Source organism: Camellia sinensis, chromosome 14 (assembly GCF_055761805.1).
Source record: "Camellia sinensis isolate YWXY chromosome 14, ASM5576180v1, whole genome shotgun sequence".
NCBI lineage: Eukaryota > Viridiplantae > Streptophyta > Magnoliopsida > Ericales > Theaceae > Camellia > Camellia sinensis.
Genome location: NC_138974.1, coordinates 34249634 through 34264594, shown reverse-complemented (window position 1 = coordinate 34264594; position 14961 = coordinate 34249634). Strand labels below are relative to the sequence as shown.

The 14961-nt window shown below is 37.4% G+C and overlaps 1 protein-coding gene across 1 annotated transcript; it reads right to left on the bottom strand.

The window, feature by feature from the left end:
• Positions 1 to 2332: 2332 nt before the first annotated feature.
• On the bottom strand, positions 2333 to 2925 carry LOC145806898 (uncharacterized). The gene is made up of 2 exons (XM_082904749.1): positions 2589 to 2925; positions 2333 to 2424 (listed from the first exon to the last, which is right to left on the bottom strand). The coding sequence occupies exons 1-2, from the start codon at positions 2923 to 2925 to the stop codon at positions 2333 to 2335; spliced, it is 429 nt and encodes a 142-aa protein (XP_082760875.1).
• Between the last annotated feature and the right edge of the window lie 12036 nt (positions 2926 to 14961).

Below are 14961 nucleotides of genomic sequence, written 5' to 3'. Positions count from 1 at the left end.
TTTAAATTATCTGATTCTGAGGTTAAGTGTATATCATTCTAATATTTTTCAGTAAGTTAGATATTGTATGCACTGTATTTTTTCCAAACTATGGAAGATTTTGAAATGTTTGAGGAATCACAAATGTTGGAGCACACTGATATTAATTTTATGTTGGAAACTTCAAGAGAATAGAACACGCAGAACAGTGATAATCATTTTATTTCAGAAATTTCTTGTGTTTCTCGTGGTAAAGCGTTCACAATTATAGAAGATGAAACTTTATGTAGATCTTGGTTAGCAGTCTCTCAAGATCCCATTACTGGTAATAGTCAGACTATGGCTATATTTTGGGAATGGGTACTTGTTTATTTTAATTTACAATTGAGCGGTGAATCAAATAGAAGCCGTATTTCTTTGTCTCACCATTGGTCTGGCATGCAAAAGGCAATTAATAAATTCTGTGATTTTCTTGAACAAATTCAACTGAGGCAACAAAGTGGAACAACTGAGACAAACATGGTAAAATTTATTTGTGTTATTAAATATCAATTTTCTTTTCTAAATGTATACTTATTATTGAAATGTTTGTAATTTTTTTTTGTAGGTCGCTGAAGCGAAGCGGATGTATCATGCAATACAGAAAAAAAAACACTTCACATTTGATACATGTTGGGATATTTTGCGCCGAAGTTGTATGTGGGATGAATTTCGATCACAACCCAAAAGAAGCACGCAACATACTGATCCATCTTCAAATCCACCAACTAAATATGAGTCATTTCAATCCAACCAGAATAATGCGGTGCACGAACAACCATCTAATACATCAACACGACCAATTGGTACTAAGGCAGCGAAAGAGAAGTTGAATAATCAAACAACGCACGATAGTAGATTTGATGAAATGGCTGCCAACCAATCCAAAATTGGTTGAAGTGTTATCAACTATCTCCGCTAGAACTATTGAGCGAGATGAACAAAAGGCGATAGACCGTGAGCAGAAGGCTGCAGAGCGTCGAAGAAGGGCCGAAGATAGGGAGGAACAACTAAAACTCCTATCTATGATGAATGAAAGAGAACAACGAAATGAAGATCATAAAATAATGTCAATGGACATGACAATTTTAAATCCTATGCAAAGGGCGTACTACGAAGATCTTCAACGACAAATTTTATTTCAAACAACTAATAGATTGCCTTGAAAGGTTTTGTATTAGTGGGTTTCATCTATTGGCTTTATTATTTAAAAATAGTAGTATATAACTTGTATTGGTTAGTTTTATTGGAATTATTAATGTGATAAGTAATCATGTAATCACAATTTTATTAAATGGAACATAATGATTTATGGAACATCATATTTCAAGTTCAATGTGGATTTATACCAGAAAATCATAACTGAATAATGACCTTTTTGTAGCATTTTCATAATGTACATAATCATGTCCTTTGTCAAATAGGCATTAAAATGAAAAACTACAATATGAAGTGGTAATAACTGAATAGGCCAATGTCATAACTGAATAGGTTTTAACTAGTGAATATGCTACCTTCTTATTCCTGCTGATGTTGGCTTTCTTGATTCAGATGGTTTGCCTTGCTAATTCTGTGGATTCACACTTATAATATAGTGAATATGCAGAGTTTGAGATTAGAATTTGGTTAAGTCGAATTTGAAGGTGGTAGTGGAGGGAATACAGTGAATGTGTTCTTATAGAGGCAATCTGTGGGCAGAGGTATTTAGTGAATAGAGTGAATTTTTTGATGACTGGTTTGTATACAATCTTGAGCTAATATAGAGGGTGAATTATTAAGGTAGGTGGTGAGGAAATTAATACTCAACAACCATGGTGTGTGTAAAATGAGGCATGGTAGGTGGAATAAATTCAATGAATGATAGGTGGTTCAAACGTATACAGTGTCTGTAGTATGCCATGAATGTAGGTGAATGCATTTATCCACTTACTAAATGAATGGCAATATTATTAAGTATTTTTTAACTCTGTATGTTGAATGCATTTCAAGTGAGGCAATAAATGAATGGCAAGATCAACATCAGTAAATGAATGGCACATCAATAAATTTGTATAAAGTTGTATATGCACAAATAATGATTATGCAGTAATTTAAGACATTATTATTAAATTAAGATCAGTAATTTAAGACATTATTATTAAATTATGATTATGCAGATCAACATCAGTAATTTAAGACATTATGATTATGCACATGAACATCAGTAATTTAAGACATAATGATTATGCACATGAACATCAGTAATTTAAGACATTATTATTAAATTATCATTTAAGACATGATTATTAAATGTGCATAAATAGATGTGGTATTATCATTTGTGGCACATCAATACTGAATTGAACACAGAATTTAAGACATGATTATTATCATTTGTAATTCTCATGAATTGAACACAGAACAATTCTGCAATATTAAAGATTGGATCATTACAACAGCACATCATCACATAACTTCTGAATTACTTGGTTAATATAGTGCATCATAATGAAGATTACAAACAAGACAACCTTCCATTCCAAAACTATAAACAAAATTACATGTATTGACGTGGTGAGTTTAGTGTTCACCATGAAGATGCCACATATGTTCTACTAAATCATTACGGAGGGCATGATATGCATCCTTATCTCTAATACCTAAATGACGATACAAAAATGATTGGAAGTCATTGGTAGGAGTAGAGGAAAGTTGCACTGGTGTGTTGGTTGATGAAATTTCATAATCGAAATCAAGGTGCTCCTCCCTCTCATCTTCGACAATCATATTATGTAATATAATGCAGCTCTTCATTATGTTGGCAAGCATTTTCGGATCCCAAAAACGTATAGCACCACCTATAATTGCGAATCGAGATTGAAGGACTCCGAATGCCCACTCTACATCTTTCCTGGCAGACTCTTGCATCATTGTAAAATGTTGTCTCTTTGCTCATTGGGAAGAAGAAATTGTTTGAACCAGTGTTGCCCATTAAGGGTATATACCATTAGCAAGGTAATAACCCATATCGTAACTATGTCCATTAATAGTGTAATGGACAAGGGGGAGCTTTACCTTGTGCAAGATCAGAAAACAAAGGCGATTGGTCCAACACATTCAAGTCATTGTGTGAGCCAGGCATTCCAAAAAATGCATGCCAAATCCATAAGTCATAAGATGCTACTGCTTCAAGAATAATGATTGGCTTTTTTTGATGGCTTACATATTGACTTTGCCATGCCTTTTGACAATTTTTCCACTCCCAATGCATGAAATCTAAACTTCCCAACATACCAGGAAACCCCCAAACCTCCCCAATAGCAAGTAATCTAGCAATGTCAGTTGGTGTCGGAGATCTCAGATATTTTACTCCAAAGATTTTAATCACTGAATTACAAAATTGTTACAAACTTTGAATTGCAGTGCTTTCTCCGACACATATGTAATCATCAACTGCATCTGCTGCGACACCATATGACAATATTCTCATTGCTGAAGTCATTTTTTGTAGGGGAGATAATCCAACTACATGAGTTGCATCTTGTTTTTAAACAAAATATCAATTGTGTGCTTGGATTGCATTCAAAATTCGCAGATACAAAAGACGACGCATTCGAAAACGTCTCTGAAATATTGTAGGTGAATGCACTGGATTTACAGCAAAATAATCTGCAAATAAACTGTCACGACCTTGCTTTCTATCTCTGCGTATATACCTATGGCCTACAACAGAACCACCTATTTTCTTTGAGCTATCATTTGACTTAAGAATCTGAAGCATACTACAATTATTCTGCTGATAAACCCCTAAAAGTGTGACCATATATTCATCATCAGACTCATCATCAGAGGAGGATGAAGAAGAAGTGGATGAAAATGAAGTCAATATCATGGATTTGAAGGTATTTATTATGCTCTGTTTTGTTTAAGCTATGATCGTATTAGTTGTGTGGAGTTGTCTAGCATATGAATAATGTGTTTATATGAGATTTTAGAAGTAAATCATTGTTAGAGGTAAACCAAAACGACATATATGTAATGGAGGGAAAAAGAAATAGGGAAAGAATTGGGAATAGAAATGGAGGGAAACCAAAAAAAAAAAAAAAATTAATTGCCTTACCGGTCGACTCGTCGGTCGCCCCTCCCCCAGTTCACATAGATGGGTTCAAAGAGTTCAAAAAAGTAAAATATATATATATATATATATATATATATATATATTTAGCCTTACCGGTCGACACACCAGTTGACCCATGGGATTTTGATGCACCGTTGGAGTAACTGATATCAAATTGAGAAAATGAACCATTTTTTATTCAAATTTGATGAAAAAAATACTGAACCATTGGAGATGCTCTAAAGACTCTAAACAATTTCGCCTTCAAAATCTGTGCATGAAGATGAGCTAGTAAATATTCAAAATAAGTTTATTATTTTTGGGTGAATAAAATAAGTTTATTATAGTTGCATAAAAAACCCAAATAATAAGGTATATATTATATACATTTTTTTTCGTTGTCCTTTAAAATTAAAAAAAAAAGAAAAAGGGTAGGACGGGGGAGACCAGTGGCCCGACGGCCAACTCATAGGCCTAAGACTGCCCCACAATCCTGTACCTAAGATCTTTCCGACCTCATTCTCTGTCATAGTGAGAAAATCCATAAAACTCACATTTCAGATGAATCTATATCGATTGCCTTTTCTCTATTATGTTATTGCTAGCAAATATCACTAATTCTATGTTCATATTTAAAAATAGAGCCTATCTATAAAATAAAAAATAAATAAAAATAGAAAATAATATTACCCAACTAGAGGAAGTCATCAAATCAAATGGTAAGAAAATGAAAAATATGGGCCGAGGATCGAGGCCCAAGTATGAACCTTGCAAAGATCATGCAATTCATTTGTGTTTCAAGTTTTCCAGAACTTGGGCTGGGCCTCAAATTATTTTGGAAAAACATCACTCAAACTCAACACCCGAGGCCCAATGTATAAAGTGAATTGTTTTATATGTTTTTTTGCTATCATGATCGATCTATTCATGGGTCTAAGATATCATGGACACCACAACCAAATTTGACATTTCTTTACTCTTATTATATATATATATATATATATTTTGAATTTCTGAAGCTATATCCAAAGTGGAGGCAAATTTTTTTTTTAGATAGAGAAATCCATTAACAACCCCACATTTCCCATTCAACTAATGAAGGAGTCAATATTCTCTCACATGTCTATCAACTTTCCTAATTGTTGCCTTATCCTTTTTTCATTTACCATCCTCTGATTATTGATTCCTTTTATGCTATGTTTGGTTGAGAGATTTGGAAAGGAATTTGGAAAATAAAAGAAAAAAAAGTATTTAAAACTATATAAAATGTAAATATATTTTATTCATATTTCACATTCATTTTTCATTTTCCTTTCTAAATCTTTTTCCGAATCTCCCAGCCAAACACATCATTAGCCTTTTCATATTCCTTCTCTGAACCCTTTAGATTTCTTAAAGCTCCTCATGTCATTTTAGACATTGGTAAACCTCCCAATTTTTTGTTTCCTAATTATTGTTACAATTGAAGTGGAATGAAGGATATAAAGACAAGACAACTGGTACAGTTATCTGTGGTCCCAACCCAATCAAACCTTTAGTTGTTTTCTTTTGACTAGGTCTAGGTACTGCATAGCTGGTTGGTTGGTTAGGCAAGAAACCATGGAACTTTGCTTGAATACAGATTGGATTGAACAAAATCTAATAAGAAAAAGAGAGCAAAGAATTAAAGGAAAGCAATCTGAATTGAAGCTTGTATTTTCAATGGACGAAAGAGAGCAAGAAAAATGTGTGCAAAAAGAGAGAGAATAAATGAAAAGAAAATGGAAGAAGCAAAACCAGATAAGGTGATTAACTTGCCTTCCATGCGGCACTATGCCTTTTTGAGTGGAAATAGGGAATCTATGAGAGAAACAGAACAACTTATCAGAAAATCTAGTAGCATTATTTTTCTGTATGTTTCTCGAGAAAATTTGTCAGGGAGCTAACAATACAAGTTATGATTAGCACAGCTAAAATGTTGTTTAATTACAATCATAAACTTCAACTATACTTCTCCTAAAAAGTGAAAGTTATTGGCATACCAATATGGAGTCTGCTTTCAAGATATCAACTCAGAAGATACTAATCTTTCAACTACTTACATAAACTAATCAGATTTTGTTCTACTATATGTTCAAGAGATATGTTAGTGTAATAAAAGAGAAAGAAAGAGGACTTTTCCATGTTCTGTGTGATTTGTTTTATTGTTGCTGGAGTACAAATGTAGCGAGGCATATTATAAAGAAGAGTGCATATTCCCAATTGATACTTGCTGTCATATCCAACCACCGATCACTAGATTTGTTACACTTAAGATAGACACATCATCAGGACCAGCAGTGTCCAACCCACTTTCTCTTTGAGAGTGATACGAATGCTTGAGGTAGGGTTGATACAATTTGTCCAGTGTTTCAGGATATCCCTAAAGTAGGCATGGGTGGAAGTGTAATTGATGCCTTCTTCAGAAGACCCAATTGAACATCTCTTTTCACTGGTATGGACCACCAATGCAATGGCTTTGTCAACAACTTATGCCTTTGTGAACCACAAAAAAGACACATATTCGACACAAAAAGAAGTGAATACTTGCAAAAATGAAGAGTGGATTTGGGAAAAAGGAAGGTCTGGTGAAAGTAGAAAAGTTCCAAGAGAATGACAGAGAGATGGAGCAGAAGGACGGAGTGGATGGTCCGTAGTTGACATGATGAGGAAAAGGAGTTGAAGAAACCACATGTGAAACGTTGGAAGCAGAAGGAAAGTGGCTGTTTCTTTCATTTTGTAGTGCATTTCTTTTTTGCAACTCATTTGTTATTATATATCTTCTTCCAGCTTATCGATCAGCCCCACATCCACACTTGCTGTCTGTCCACAGGATGATAACATATATAAGAAAAATATGCCCAGTTTACCCCCAGTTAAGGTCAATTTCAAGTGTTCACTCTGTACAGAAACGTAGTACAGCAATAGATTAAAATGCAGTTTCATTTGCACAATTTCATTATGATGATTTAAGAAAAGAAAAGCAAAGAAAGAGCAAAAGAAAAAAGAAATACGGAAAACAGGGTAATGAAGGAGAACATTCTTCATAGGTTTTTCCATACATCAAACAACACAGTGTAGTAACAAAGAGTGACAGCAAAAAAAAGAGTGGTGCCAAACATAACTTCTAAAAGGGCAGAAAGAAATAGCTAAATTGAAAGAAGGTCCAAGGTTCTAAAGCCCCAAACGTCAACCCTCTTGAGAGTAACTGTGAAAGGCTACTAATAAATAAGGATGAACTCTTAAGAAAGTCCAAACATAATGCATCAAGAATGCATTTTTTCTTTTCTTTTTTTTAGATTGGCACCAGAGTGTCCGGATCAAAGCCCGACTAATCCCCAAGCGTGCACAAGGCTCTCAGTAAGGAGTTTTCCGCAAGTGCATCAAGAACGCATTTTTAATCAAATTAGCATACTTGATGTTCAACTCTTGCCCTCAAGCTAGTTTATCGTACTTTATGTTTATACTTCTTTCAAAGGATCAGTTGATTGCAGCCTTATCCAATCCACCCCTAGAAAATGATTGTTCTTAACTACAAGTTATTCCCATGGATATATATGATTAAAGGAAAAAAACTACATATAAAACCATAGAACCAATATATTCCTTTTATTTAATTTTCAACCTAATCATGTTCGTTAAAAAATTCCATCTAAATTGCCACGGACCACATATCCTTGACCACCTTGGGTCCATTGAATAAGGATGGGATTGCTACAACACACCCCTCAAAAAGGATTTTCAAGATAATCATTCTGTGTGAGTCCACTCCTACTATTCCTCCCTACCCATCACTACGTGGTCACTCCACCTAGATCTCTCTCATGGCTCACTTTCTGGTTCCATATCAATGAAATCCTTCTTGTGGGCCTCTCTCACCTTTTTAGGCCATAGACCTAGTAGAAAAGGGAAAATAAAAATAAAAATAAACAAAGGTTCAATGTTCTCACAATTCCAATAATCTCCAACAACCCAATGCATTGTCTTTTGAACTCAATAATCTTAGTTCTGATGGAATTAACAGTATTCCCACATTTGAATGGGGGGCCATGTTCCACAGTCCTTCTAACTCAATTATAGAGCCAAATGGGTCAGCAATACAGTGCAAATGTCCCAATAACAACAGGCCTAAAACCATAATTCAGGTAGAATATGTTTCGGACCATTAGAGTTCCAAGCATGTTATTGGTCAATGCAGGTACATTCTCTCTGTAGCCACCAAATCTTAGAGATGGATTCCTTGGCTCTCATTTGCTCTTTAGAAATGGAGAACTCACTTATGGTGTCTTCCAAATTCTTAAATAATTTCATGGAAGTCAACCAATAATGCAGATAAAGATATGTTTAAGTCAACAAAACCCCATGATCCGAAGCAAGATTGATGATCATTTTGTGTTCAATTAGTGAAGTTTAGCATGCCAGTGTTATCATGCAATAAACACAATTCCCACTACGATTGTCTTCAGTGGGTTGTGAGTGAAATCTACTGACAATGAAGAACCGACCTATCAGACAGACCTATCTTTATTATAGTTCAACTTAATGACATTGATGGAATATACCTGTTTGTGTTGGGAACTGTGCAACACTGACAGAGATTATCTAAAAATGTAGCCCTTGCAGCTGATAACTTTCGAAGATTGATCGAACACAGCTAATAACTATTACTACTGGCTTTGGACTACTGGCTTTGGAATCGAATTAGGAATAGGAATGGGCTCCAAGTCACTGTACACCACAGTTCTACAGTTCATGGCTATCCCTGTCTTAATGTCCATATACAAGCACTACAAGTTTATAACAAACAACAATCCACTGAGACTATTTTTCTAGTCATGGTTAATTTTAATGATATACCTTTGAGGCTGTATTCGTCGTCTTTGTTGTGAATTTTAAATTTAAAAATTTTATGGTGATTTAGCAGGCTCTAGATGACAGCAGCACCAAGCAAAAAAGGGTATCAAGAATGCAGCTTCAGGGCTGCAAGAGATAGTGGCCATTTGGTTGTAGTGGGTAGATTTACAAATGGCTTTGGTCACCTAACAAGAGTACTGTACAACAGGATTAATGATTGATCCAATAAATCTAGCATGCTTGAAGGATATACACTATATAATAATTATATATGGAAAGTGGGATTCACTTCATTAAAAATCTTCAATTGTTGTTTCACTTTTATGAAACTTCATATGAATGTCCATTGCACACGACAGTTCTGGATATCTATTATTTCAGTTATGCTGTGTTTGGTTGGGGGATTTGGAAAGGGAAAGGATATTTGGTTGGGGGATTTGGAAAGTGAAAGGGAAAGGGAAAATGTGTGTGAAACTAGGTGAAATATAGGCATATTTTATTCACATTTCACCTACCTTTTTCATTTCTCTTTCCAAATCCCTTCCTAAATTCCTCAACCAAACACAGCGTTAATGAATAAAATTTACGAGCCTGCTCAAGTGGAGGACTTAATGGTAGAAAAAGTTGTGCCAAAACAGCAAATAGGTGAAAAGCTATATGAATAAGAAATTCAAAATGCGCAACTTTTATGCCCAAAGGAGGATTGATGACCCAAAAGAAAAAAAAAAAGGCAGCTACGATTAACATGTATAATTTGAGGCAGAGAGGAAAGGGGTCAGAGTGGTTTTCTACTGTGACTACATGCAAGGTTTTACCTGGGAAGCTTTTCAACTTGAGTAGTTCCTATTCAACAACACCCACCATCACCACTAACAACAACCCAAAAAAGTGAAAATGAAAAAATCATGTACCTTTAGAAAGAAAGTAAGTCAGAAAGTTGAACTCTTACAATTCATTATTTTTGAGGTTGTTTAGGATGACCTAAATAAGTGTATTTTTTGTCTTTTTACGAAAAAATATACAAAAAAATAGAGAGTTGATGTGATGAAAAAAAGATAAAAAGATAAAAAGTGTATACTTATTTTGGGTAGCCAAACTTGACCTCTGTATTCGTCATCCTCGATAGTCAATATCGGCTTACTCGTATCTTATGTAATCTAGTCTACCATGAGAACTGCCAACTTAAAATCATTGTTAAATAGCAATACACCTAGTTTGGGAGCAAACTTGGAAACACCCTCCAATAAATAAACAAAAACGATCCAGTACGCAAGGCTCCTACTAAAAAGGAGTACACAGTCTAACCCCTACTTTTTTTAAGAGGTTATTTCCGTGACTAGAAGTGCCCATTTGGCAACATGGTAAAAAATTACGTTGGTAACTTGGTTCTAAAAAAGTTATATTGGCTTTTTTAGTAAAAAATTATTTGGCCAGATGAAAAAAAGCTAGATATAAAATTATAATTATATCATTTATATTATTTAGGGTTATAAATAGGTGAAAATGTAAATTTTTTAAATTAGGTGGGATAATTTGGTAATTTTATTGTGATATGACATCATAAATAAATATTAACCAAAAAAGTCAAAAACATTTTTTTACTAATTTTCCAAATCACTTTTTAAAAAAGCCAAAACACTTAGTAAAAAACTAAAAGTCAGCTTTTTACCATATTCTCAAAACATCCCGAAATCACGCGAGTATTTTGAAAAAATAGTTAAAAACTGACTTTTTTTTTACTTTTTTTTTTAATTTTTTCTAAAAAAATGTGTAAAAAATTATAAAAGATAATACGATTTAAAATGTGTTAAAAGCGGTTCACTTCTCAAAAAGAGGCCTAAATAAAATAATAAAATCAATAACTTTCGAATTTATGATGTGAATTCTCATCCTTTTGATTAATGATGAAAACATAGACAAAGACAATGGAGGCAGATAAAATTTTCTCTTTCAGACAAAAATTCAAACACATGTAGTTCCGAACTTAACACCCTAAATTCAAACATGAATTGCAATCAAATGATCAGAAAGCTTATAATAAAAACAAGACAAGTTGGTATAATTTGTGGGGACATAATTTTTAAATGACAACACGTGGCTAAGGTGACACCGAAGTGTCAACCGAGGTGTCACGTGTCTTGGTCATGGCACCGAGATGATCTCGGCTAGGCCGAGGTTATCTGCGAAGAAATCGGAATCCGGGATAAGCGGATAAGGGACAAGAGTCCTAGAATGGGAGAGGATTTCAGTTTGGATAAAGATAAGACTCTTAGAGAGTTTATCCCAATCCTACTGGGAGTCCAAGATTAGCAGTAATCCTAAGTCCATTGAAGATAGGCTTCTATTGAGATTAGGTAAGTGTTGGCTATAAAAGAGAGGCACCCTCATGGGTCTAAGGTATGCTTTTTATGTTCTGAATAGTGAGTTAAGCTCTTTTGCTATCTTTGAGAGATAACTGACTTGATCGTCGAAGTGCCCTCGGGTGGACGAACCACCGCCGAAACCTCATCTTTCTGTTACAGGTCATTCAGGTACCATCTGTTTTGCCAATGCTCTCCAGTTGAATACTTGTTTGGCAGTGTGGTCAGAAATCGATTCATACAATTTGGTGCTGTCTGTGGGAAAGAAATGAGAATAGATGGCCAATAACGGACAAAAAAAGAAGGTTGGAGACAACACTCCTATTGGGAGTGAAAAACCTATTGACCTTGACGTCGAAGATGACAACTGCAACAAAGAGACTCAAGATAAGAACCGTGGAGAAAATAACGTCGGCCAGGAGGGAGACACGTCAAAGAAGTCAGACCAAAGCGGGTATTATAACGAGGACGACCTTCAGGTGTAGAAAGAAAGATGCCTGCGGAGGGACGACGAGATAAAGGAAATGGCAAACAAATTGGCGGACCTGCAAACGGTTGTCAACTTCATGATACAGAACAATGTCATGCAACCACCATTCCCATTGGAAGATATGTCGAATCCAGCTAGGGATGGCAATTTGAACCCAGCCCGACGGGGACCCGACCCCCCATCCCCGATAAGAATGGTTTTTTTCTGAAAAATATCCCCGTGGGGACGGGGATGGTATTCAAAATTAAATCCCCGGTGACATTGGGCCGGAGACGGTGATACATATTTTATCCCCGGCCTTGGCCCCGCCCCCCGCCTCGGTTAGCCCCGACTTATATTATATATGTATATGTTTAGTTTGGTTTGGTCTCTCTTTAAATATTATATATTATATATATATATATATGTTTAAGATGGTCACAGTGTAGAGTGCAGACTGCACTCTCTCTCTCTCTTATCTTCTCTCTCTCTGAGTCTCTGACCTATGTTATTCTCTCCCCCTCTCTTACATTCGAAACCCTAACCTCTCAAACCCAATCGTCGACGAGAGTCAAATGCAGACGAGAGACGATCGCAGAGACGATCTGCCAAAGAGTCGATCATCCCGATCATTGCGATCATCGACGCAGATAGTCGGTGAGAGGGGGATCATCCTGATCATCGACGCAGAGACGATCGCAGAGACGACACTGCCTCTGCTATTCTACCATCGAAGCTCATCTTCCCTCCTCTTTGTCGCCATTTCTATTCTACTCTCTCTTTATTTTTTTAATTTGCTGGGTTGTTGTTGTTATTGAATCTGTTGGTGTGGTTATTATTGAATCTGTCAGATCTGTTGTTCTTTTTTTTTTGTTGTTATTGAATCTGTTGATGGTGTTGTTAAACAGCAGATTTGTTGCTGAATTTTTTTTTTCCACCGAGGAATTTTTGGCGTTGGGGAAACCCGATCCCCGTTAGGGGACGGGGGCGGGGACAGCAACAGGTTCCCCATCGGGGATCGAGGCCGAGGATGGGAAAATTTTCACTGTTGGGGATCGGGACGGGGACGGTGATCCCCGGCCCCGCCCCGCCCCGTTGCCATTCCTAAATCCAGCGGCCAAGAAAGATTCCTGAAAAGATGGACAGAAAACAGTCTCTACAGTCCCCCAGTACACTAGGAGCAAAAAACACTCTCACCGGCCTTCAAGGGAGGTCGAGCGAGGAGGGTTAAGAAGGGAAGAATCTAGGAGGACACATCGCACCAAGGAAGCAAACCCCAAGGAACATCAGCATGTTCAAGGGCAGGAGTTGTGCTTCGACGCAACTAATGGAGAAAGGTCAAAGAGGGCTCACAACGAAGCTGAGAGTAGTGCACCAAAAAGACTAAAGTCAGGAGATAGTCGAGCTCCTGAACGGACGAAGGAGGATCTAAGGGATTACCTACAGATGAGGCAACAAGATGCTGAGGTAACCTCCCCGGTCAAACCGAGAACGCCATTCTCGATAGAATTGAACAAATTCGAAGCGCCGAAGAGGTTTAGTATGCCGAGATTCCAGATCTACGACGGTAAATCGGACCCCAACTTTCACGTCGGTTTGTACCTGAACTCGATGGCGTTATACACCAGGAATGACCCGTTGCTTTGCAAGGTGTTCCCCTCATCCTTCGGAGAAATTATATTGGACTGGTTTCACAAGTTGCCGAAAGGAACTGTGAAAACCTGAGAAGGCCTGGCCAAGATGTTTGTAGCCAGGTTCGTGACAAACAAACTGCAGCCATTGAGGGTGGACGCCCTGATGGCCTTGAGAATTAGCGAGGACGAAAGCCTTAGGGCCTATGCCAAAAGGTATTATGAGGTATTCAACCGAATACCAAGATGTAACCAAGAGGTGGCGGTTGTGTCGTTTAAAAACGGCCTGAAAAATGACTACCTGCTTTGGAAATCACTGGCAAAGACATTGCCAAAAAGCATGGAGGAGCTTATGGTCAGGATAAAAAAGTATGCCAGGGCCGAGGAGGATGCGCCGGGGATAAAGGCACCAAAACCAAAGAAGAAAAATGGCTCACCGAAGCGAGGCCGAGGTGATAGTGGCTACAACAAACCAGAAATAGGATTAAGGGCTACCCAAGCAGTCACAACCGTATTCTGAATTCCGATTTACAAAGTCTTGGAGAAAATCCGAAATCAGCCTTATTACAGAGCACCAGCAAGGGTACTAGATGAATTCATGGGAAGAAGCCTTGGAAAACACCGTGCTTACCACAATGAGGCTAGGCATCTGACTCAGGAGTGTAGAGCCCTTAAGACACATCTGGAGGACCTAGTAAGACAAGGCCATTTAAGGGACCTGGTGGACGAGGCTTGGACAAAGGAAGAGCAGGCAAGACTGCCCTAGGCACCAACAGCACCACCCCCACTAGCATCACAACCACAGGCAAGCAGACCTCGAGTGATCAATGTGATTCACTTAAAGGTGAATGAGAATGAGATAAGGGGGGAAACTTAGAAAGTAAAACACCTACAACATGTGTATTAGGTCGGGAAGAAGAGACCTAGGGTAGACAAGAGCCAGGGATCAGTGGTGTCCTTTACTGAGGAAGACCTAGAGATGGTGCAGCATCCACACAACGATGCATTGGTAATATCCCTCCAAATTGGAGTGTGCCAAGTGAAACGCATCTTAGTTGACCAAGGCAGCTCTTGTGACATCATGTATGTCAGGTGTTACAAGGAGCTTGGCCTTCACCAAGATGACTTGGAGTAATCCAATGGCCCAATGGTTGGGTTCAATGGTACGCCGACGTGGCCCCTGGGAGCAGCAAGTTTGGAGGTGCAGGCTGGCACTAAGAAGCTAAAAATCGAGTTCACCATAATCGACACCCCTTCCCCTTACAATGTTATCTTAGGAAGGCCATGGCTACATGCAATGGGGGCTGTACCCTCAACATTGCATCAGCTATTGCGGTTCCCAACAGAGCATGGAATAGATGAGGTCAGAGGGGATCAGTTGCAAGCAAAGAATTGCTCCATGGCAGCAATGATGTCTACCTGCAACATACGAGAAACAGAAACAACAGAGATCAAGGACGAGAATGTGAAAATCCTGGATGACGTCAGCAAAGAGCCAGCCGAGAAGAGTGAAGA

What these genes read in the sequence shown, in the direction of transcription:
- LOC145806898 (XM_082904749.1), bottom strand. Translation starts at nt 2,925, where the DNA reads ATGCAAGAGTCTGCCAGGAAAGATGTAGAGTGGGCATTCGGAGTCCTT. An exon ending in ACATATGTGGCATCTTCATG is followed by an intron (nt 2,425 to 2,588) that starts GTGAACACTAAA and finishes TTAATATTGCAG; the next exon opens with AATTGTTCTGTGTTCAATTC.